This window comes from Panicum virgatum, chromosome 8K (genome assembly GCF_016808335.1).
Source record: "Panicum virgatum strain AP13 chromosome 8K, P.virgatum_v5, whole genome shotgun sequence".
NCBI classification, from domain to species: Eukaryota; Viridiplantae; Streptophyta; class Magnoliopsida; order Poales; family Poaceae; genus Panicum; species Panicum virgatum.
Window position 1 is genome coordinate 27,217,218 of NC_053143.1, and position 7,396 is coordinate 27,224,613.

Here is a 7,396-nt window from a genome sequence, read left to right on the forward strand (position 1 = left end):
GGGTTGGACTCGGGCGGTCGACGCCGGCGAGGGAGAGGTCAGTGGCGGGGCGGAGGCGGAGGGGCGGCGAGGCGGGGGCAGAGGAAGGCAAGAAGTTGGGCGGAGAAGAATAGAGAGAGAAAGACGAGATTCTTGTTTTTTTTTATTTTTTTACTAGCGATGATGCGGAGGGGAGAGTCTCATGTAGAAGTTTATCCGAGACCCCTCTCCATATAGAAGTGTCCTTAGTATAAGTAATGGCAGAATTTAAAAAGAATTCCTAAAACACACTCGGAGCAGTCAGCACGCGAAAAAACTGAAAATCGGTCGAGCAAAAACTTTTTGGTACCTTTTGGTCCTCCCTCAGCAATCGACCAAATCTGCCACTGCCATTCGTCAATCCCCCTCCCACGGCGTTTATCTGAAGAAATAGGAGGAGCGACGAGCAATTCGAGGGAGGATTCTGCCATCCCGTCTCGTCGCCTCCCAAATCTGAGAGCGTTTCCAGGACCAAGGGTTCGCGAGATCCAGCCCCGGGATGGATCCGAACCCTAGAGCTCCCCTGCTCCTCCTCGCTGTCGTCGCCCTCGCGCTCGCCGCGTCCGTGGTAAGGGCCTGCCCCGAGCAAAGCTCGAATCTTGGAACGAAGGTTTTGTTCTTTGGGACCAGGCTTGTTCAGAAAATCTCTTTCCGCGTATCGTGCAGGTGGCGGCCGCCGAGGACGACGCGTCGGGGATCTCGCTGGGACGTCGCGCCGGGGTGAGGAATACAGATTACTTCTCTTCGCGCGAACTCTTTCCGATTGGAGATGCCATTTAGGTGCCAAATTCGTCATTCTTTTTGGTGGCTGATGCTTGCTGCCGCTGCGGTTTGGTAGGGGTTCTTGCACGGCCTGAAGAAGGACGCGGTGGCGGAGGGCGACCATGGGGTGGCGCTCGACGAGGTCGGCCCGGGGCTGTTCGACGCGCTCTTCGCCAGCCTCTCCATGATCCTAGTCAGCGAGGTATTGCTTAGTGGTCTGAGCTAGGAGGTTTCCGGTTGCCTGTCGGCAAATGGTCTCAGTGCAGCTGCCGTCCTGCATTGACAGTTTGGCTGTGCTGTTGCTGGTGATGCCAGGGCTCAAGGTTAACAATGTGTACCCATTTTTCTTCTGTGGTGATGTAGATTGGAGATGAAACCTTTATCATTGCTGCGCTGATGGCGATGCGACACCCCAAGTCGATTGTTCTGTCTGGTGCACTCTCTGCACTTTACGTGATGACAGTGAGCCATTCCTCGATCCTTGTCTTTAATTATTCAGATGGCTTATATTTTACGTAACAGATTCAACTGGAAAGACTCTTGGACAACTTAGCAATAAATGAAAAGGGATAAATTTCCAATGCTGCCTATATTGTATGTATGTAGTTACATAACATATACTTGTGGTATCTTGTGGTATCTTGTGGTATGTTCTTTGTTAAATTACAATGTTTAGGTTCAGATATCAATTCATATGATGCTTATTTTTTCCAGTTTGTGGTGTGCATAGTCCATGTTTGTACAGTTTCATTATGTTTTTATGGTCCATTTACCTGTTGTTTTTGTACTCGAGTTCAATTTACTGTATGCCAGGTGCTTAGTTTTCATTAGTCTAAACCAATGCAACAAAGGGTTCTCTATGCTGCTAATATATTTTCTTTTCTCCCTTGAAGGTATTGTCAACTGGACTCGGTAGAATAGTGCCAAACTTGATATCAAGGAAGCACACAAATAGCGCTGCTACAGGTACTCATCTTTATGTCTTGAGTTTTGAGGTGTTTGTTTCAGCAGGATAACCATGCTAATCACAAATCTGCAGTTATCATGCTCGAGATCGAGATTTTGCAGTAGTCTTTTTTTCTTTCTATAAAGCAAATCTAATAAAACAAAAGTATATACAATAAGATACTATATATTACTGATTTTGTCACCATGTAAATATCCTCTATTATTGTGAGAACCTGGACAACTCAGTTTAGGACATATACCAGGCTAACCTTGCCCTGCACACCTGTCCACCTGTTCCAAGATGCTGATCTGTTTATCTGAACTTTTTTTAAGGGTGATATGTTTATCTGAACTAAAAGGTATCAACGCACAATACTCATAGATGTCAACAATTAACTCAACCATCATTAATTTCGCCTGAAACATTGCAATTTGAGTAATGCAATGCACATATCTAGGCATAGGCACAGGGTCAGGCGCCTCTTGTTGCCATCTTACTGTGCTGATGGGCCCAGTCTTAGGGCTGATTCTACTACCATAACATCATGACGGGCTGGTTTCTCCCCTTGTGGCTATGAAATGCATATGAAATAATTTAGCATACTGATAATGTTGTTCATTATCTCTCTTTTATTTGCCTGCCAGTTTTGTACTTGTTCTTTGGACTACGGTTGTTGTATATTGCTTGGAAGTCTGACCCAAAGGGATCTCAGAAGAAGGAAATTGAAGAAGTATGTTCTCTTTTCCCAATGTGACCTTTGCGTATGCATAGTGCAGCTCATTGCTGCATCTTTTGTTGTATCCTATGCAAGTCTGCTGCCTTCTTTCTCTTTTACTTGTTTTGTACATTTTTGTCATCCTATATCAATATCATGTGACAATTCAAATATAAGAGTGCACTAGATCATTAGAAAGTACCAGTACAAGTGTTAGGACAGGCTGGAACAGTTTCTTTACTGTCAGTCCTTAAGCTATAGAAAGAGCATGATACATGCAGTCCATAAAAAACTGTCAGAAGTATGAATACTGAGATGAGATGTGGGCGCATGAACTGAACTATTGGAAGTTATTGATGAAAAACAGGGTAATAAAACAGGTCCATTAAATTGCATGATCGGAAAAGTATATCCTTATGCCTCCTCTTAAACTAAAAGACATGCTTTAAGTGGCTACACCTCTTTTGATGTATTTTTATTTATGAACTAATGACGTACATGCATGTGTGAGCAGGTGGAAGAGAAGCTTGAGTCAGGTCAAGGAAAATCATCCGTTCGTAGGTTGTTTGCAAGATTTTGTACACCAATCTTTTTGGAGGTAAGTTGTTACATTATGAAAGCATGTCAAATGCTTGTCTTACATCTGCATCAGGATGTATGTATGTGTTAGACGAAGTGTTTTTGCATTTAACACCTTTTATTTGCAACATTTTTTTTGCCTTTTGAGATCTTTTCTGTGTTAAGTGGTACACATGTGGTTTGTAGTCCTCTTTTAGCAAACTGATTATTATTATACAGTGGCAATGTTTCTGTTGTGTGTTTTTTTTTGTTAATTTACTATTGCGACCCTGTAATATGCAATTCATTAGAGACTCCTTTGAATCTAACGTTTTGTTCTGGTTGCAGGCTTTCATCTTAACCTTTTTAGCCGAATGGGGCGATCGAAGCCAAATAGCAACAATCGCGGTAGGATACTGCTCAACTTGCAGAAATTCGTTGATGTATCTAAACTTCTATTTTGTTGATGCTATTCCATGCATTTCATATTCCATTGAAGATTGTAATATTTAGAAAGTTTTGTGTTATTAAGCTAAAAAGTCTATCTTGCTATCTGTCGCTTCCCATGTTATCACCATGCAGCTTGCAACCCACAAGAATGCTATTGGAGTTGCAGTTGGAGCATCATTAGGGCACACAGTGTGCACATCTCTCGCAGTGATAGGAGGGAGCATGTTGGCATCAAAGATTTCGCAACGAACAGTAGCGACAATTGGAGGCGTTCTCTTCTTGGGGTTTTCTGTTTCATCCTACTTCTACCCTCCGTTGTGATGGAAAGGTACTGTCAACTCCTTCCACCTTGATGGTAACCTTGAATTGTTTGTTGCCCTGCTGAATGAAACATAGTGTAACCTCCCTTGCTGGACGCCGTTTGAATGATGATGAAGTAACTCAAATTATTCTAGCTTCGCTTGAGTCACAGGTACCAATTCATGTACAGTCCTTACAGAATGACAATGCACTCTGCCATGCTGCCTCAGTCCATACCTAGAAGCTGCTGCAATGAGCATGGCTGATTTTTTGTTGGTTGTATCTAAAATACAATTTATACTATATGTTCCAAGTTCTTCAAGAAAAAGCTGCTCTATGTTCCTTTGTCCGTCTCAAGCATTGCATTTTATTTTGACTAAAGTATGCCAACGGTCCTCAAACTTGTCACGTTCTGTCATCCCTGTCCCTGAACTCGTAAAATGCAGATTTTGCTCCCTAAACTCAGCTTCGGGTGTCATTCGGGTCCCTGAACTCGCAAATTGCATATTTGGCTTCCTAAACTTAGTTTCGGGTGTCATCATAGTCCCTGAACATGTAAATTGCACATTTAAATTTCGGAATATATGACATGTACACCTTCCTTCTTCCTATAGGCATGCCTCTCGCCATTGTTCGCAGTAGAGTCTTTGAGCTCCTTCCTTACAATATCTCCCTCCTGTTGTGTGTATGGGTGAGAGTTTTGCTCGACCTCATCATCTACAGAGTATTGCTAGTTGCTTTGATACTTGCTAGTAATCAGCACTTTCACACAATCACAGTGGGTTGACGTGGCCAACATGGTGATAGTTTGAAATAATTTGTTTGAAGGGATTGTTATGAAAATTTTCTCATGGGAAATCTAATAAATTCAACATGTATTGTTAATTTTTATATATTGATGATTAAATTAAATCATGCACCGAGATGATATGCATCCAAAGTTAAATTTAGAGGGTCACGTATGCAACTTTTTATTTAGGGACTGGGATGGCATCCGAATCTAAGTTTAGGGAGCCAAATATGCAATTTGCGAGTTCGGGGACCGGGATGACAACCGAACCTAAGTTTAGGGAGCCAAATCTGCATTTTATGAGTTTGGGGACCGGGATGATATAGTGTGACAAGTTCGAGGACCGATGGTATTTTACTCTTTTATTTTCTTAGCTTTGTTTCTTGGAAACTGGAAGGTGATAAAATCATGGACTCAAGTAATTTGGTATGGTGCCTCGTTGGCCAAAACTTTAGATGTCATTTCTGCGGTACCAAAGGCAGGCTGGAGATTTTGGAGTAGTAGCTTATCGTGAGGTTAAGGCATCCAAGTTGGATTTTGTACTGGAAATCTTGATCAAGCATGCCGGTTTGGTTATATGGACCTGGTATGATTTTGCCTAGGTGATGTTATTGGCATCTGAGGACGCTCTGTACGGGTGGCACATAAGCAGATGTTGAGTGAATGCCAACTTTGTCTCGGTTTGCATTTGCTCATGTTGTCATCGAGTCTTTTGCCCCGCTTCCGTTTTGCAAGGACAAAATTTGCTTTCGTTACTTGCATCGGGTGTAAACGAAGTGTAGACTCTATAGATACCAAGTCAGAAACCACTTCCAATAACGAAAATTAACCAAAAGATGCTTGATTAAAACATTTCATTGGGTTCTGCAAATATAAAGATGCCACTCAATGTATCTTCATAGTCAAACATCTGTTCCCATTCTTATCGATAAGTAAATTACAGGCAATGAATATGACCGATCATGCCATATCTTGATGAGCTATGTGGTGTCTAAAAGCTTAGCTTAACTGCTAAGGCAATTGACTGCTAATTTGTGATTATTTTTCTTGAAAACAAAATCATATGCTCCTCCTAACAGTTGAAGGCAGATTTAGTCTTTTGAAGGTCAGTGGCTCATATGGGGACACAAACATTAATGGTGTGCGCGAATTCTGATATGTGAATGTGATGCATCCTTGGGAAAGTGGATTTGACCCCAGATTTTTGCAGTGGCAATCTAGTTGTACATCTTACCTTCGACATCCTTTTCGACAAGTTTTTGGTTCTGAAATTGTGCGGAGACCAAAATGAATTCCAAGCCCTTCAAGGGCCTTATGTGCTAGCACAATGTTTGGTTAAAATTTTGTGATGTGAACAGTGAACCAGAGATCACACAGCTCAACGCTACAGGTGCTCACCCGTACTCGGCGCCGAGCAGAGAAACTTGCGGGGACGGCAAGGGCAGTGCAGCCCGGCCGTGATAACCAACGAACTCAACTGATGGCCGCAGCTACCTCCATCCATCCGTCCGTATAACCACCATAACCACCTCCATTCTTTGACTGCCTTCCCTTGCACTCCACACCTCTCTCCCTTTCGCATCCTCTCGCACACACTACATAACACTGTGAGCGACCAAACTCAGGCACTACTGCACAACAGTCACAACACTTGCTCCCTGCCTCGCCATCAGCTGCAAGCATGACGCCGGTCAGTGAGCATCAGCAGCCCAAGGAGCCGGGAACACAAGCTGCAACAAGCCATCATGCTCCAGCAGTTCCAAGTAAGTCCATGCTCTTCTTGCACATGTATAGAACTGTGGGTCATGAATCCGGCATCGTATCGTCTTAATTCTTACTTTCTCCAGCCTTGAAAACATACTTTTAGGACAAGATGATTAGTCTAATTTGCACTAATAATCTTATCTTAACATCATGGTTTCATGACTGGAGGGAGTATATGATTAAGAAAAAGATCATATCTCCTTGTGGACAAAACTTTGAGTTGCAAACTTTTTTTGTAACACTGGATACACTGGATATTTGACAGGCGGGTAAGCATAAAGCAAGGAATGTTTACTACATATGTAATAGTTAATAAATCTTTGTATCTTTCTAATGCTATATATTGGCTTCACCCATTAACTTCTTGACAGGTGAGCAAGTGGGAATTGGGGATCCAGCGGACGCCGATCAGGAGGAGCAAAGGCGGCAGGCGGCGCGGCGGGAGCGAGACTTCCTGGCAGGGATCAGGAAGCTCATCAAGAGCTTCAAGAGCCTATCCCACATCTTCGAGATATACAAGGAGGACGACGATGAGAATGAGGATGACATAGATGCAGGCATCGAGATTGGGTTCCCCACGGACGTGCAGCACGTGGCGCACATCGGCCTGGATGGGTCCACCAACTTGTCCAGCCTCAGGGGGTTGGAGGGGGCCAGGGACCTGCTCCCCCTCTCCAACCTAACCACCCTTGAGCAGTTCGAGCTCGCCATGGCCTCGCTCGCTTCTGCTCCGAGCACAGATCGCGATGGGGTGTTAGATAGAGCCTTCCAGGATTAGGTTTATACAAATTAGGACGCACGTGGTGCTTGTGGTCATGCCCTTGTTTTCTTCTTGGTTTTGTTCATGATTTTTTTTGGGGGGGGGGGGGGGGGGGGGGGCGGATGCTGGTTTGTCCTGTTTTGGTCTTAAAGGTTATGTCCATTTTGGCAAAATATTATCATCCAACAAAAAGCAACAAGGAGACAAGTGCAGTCTTCTGACAATTGGCACCAGATACCTAATCCTCTGAATGTTGACGTACACCACGGACAAATGAGCAGCAAGAGACCATATGTTCATCGGTGTCAGAGGAACGGTACATAGAGCAGT

General features: G+C 43.6%; 2 protein-coding genes across 2 annotated transcripts; both read left to right on the forward strand.

The window, feature by feature from the left end:
- The first annotated feature begins 246 nt into the window (after positions 1–246).
- On the forward strand, positions 247–4,101 carry LOC120644316 (GDT1-like protein 3). The gene is made up of 9 exons (XM_039920924.1): positions 247–586; positions 685–738; positions 857–982; positions 1,144–1,242; positions 1,674–1,746; positions 2,374–2,459; positions 2,959–3,042; positions 3,351–3,410; positions 3,585–4,101. Exons 1-9 carry the CDS (start codon positions 518–520, stop codon positions 3,771–3,773), a joined length of 840 nt encoding a protein of 279 aa, XP_039776858.1. The 5' UTR covers positions 247–517; the 3' UTR covers positions 3,774–4,101.
- Positions 4,102–4,234: 133 nt separating this feature from the next.
- LOC120644317 lies at positions 4,235–7,163 on the forward strand. The gene is made up of 2 exons (XM_039920925.1): positions 4,235–6,305; positions 6,678–7,163. Exons 1-2 carry the CDS (start codon positions 6,224–6,226, stop codon positions 7,082–7,084), a joined length of 489 nt encoding a protein of 162 aa, XP_039776859.1. The 5' UTR covers positions 4,235–6,223; the 3' UTR covers positions 7,085–7,163.
- The last annotated feature ends 233 nt before the right edge of the window (positions 7,164–7,396 follow it).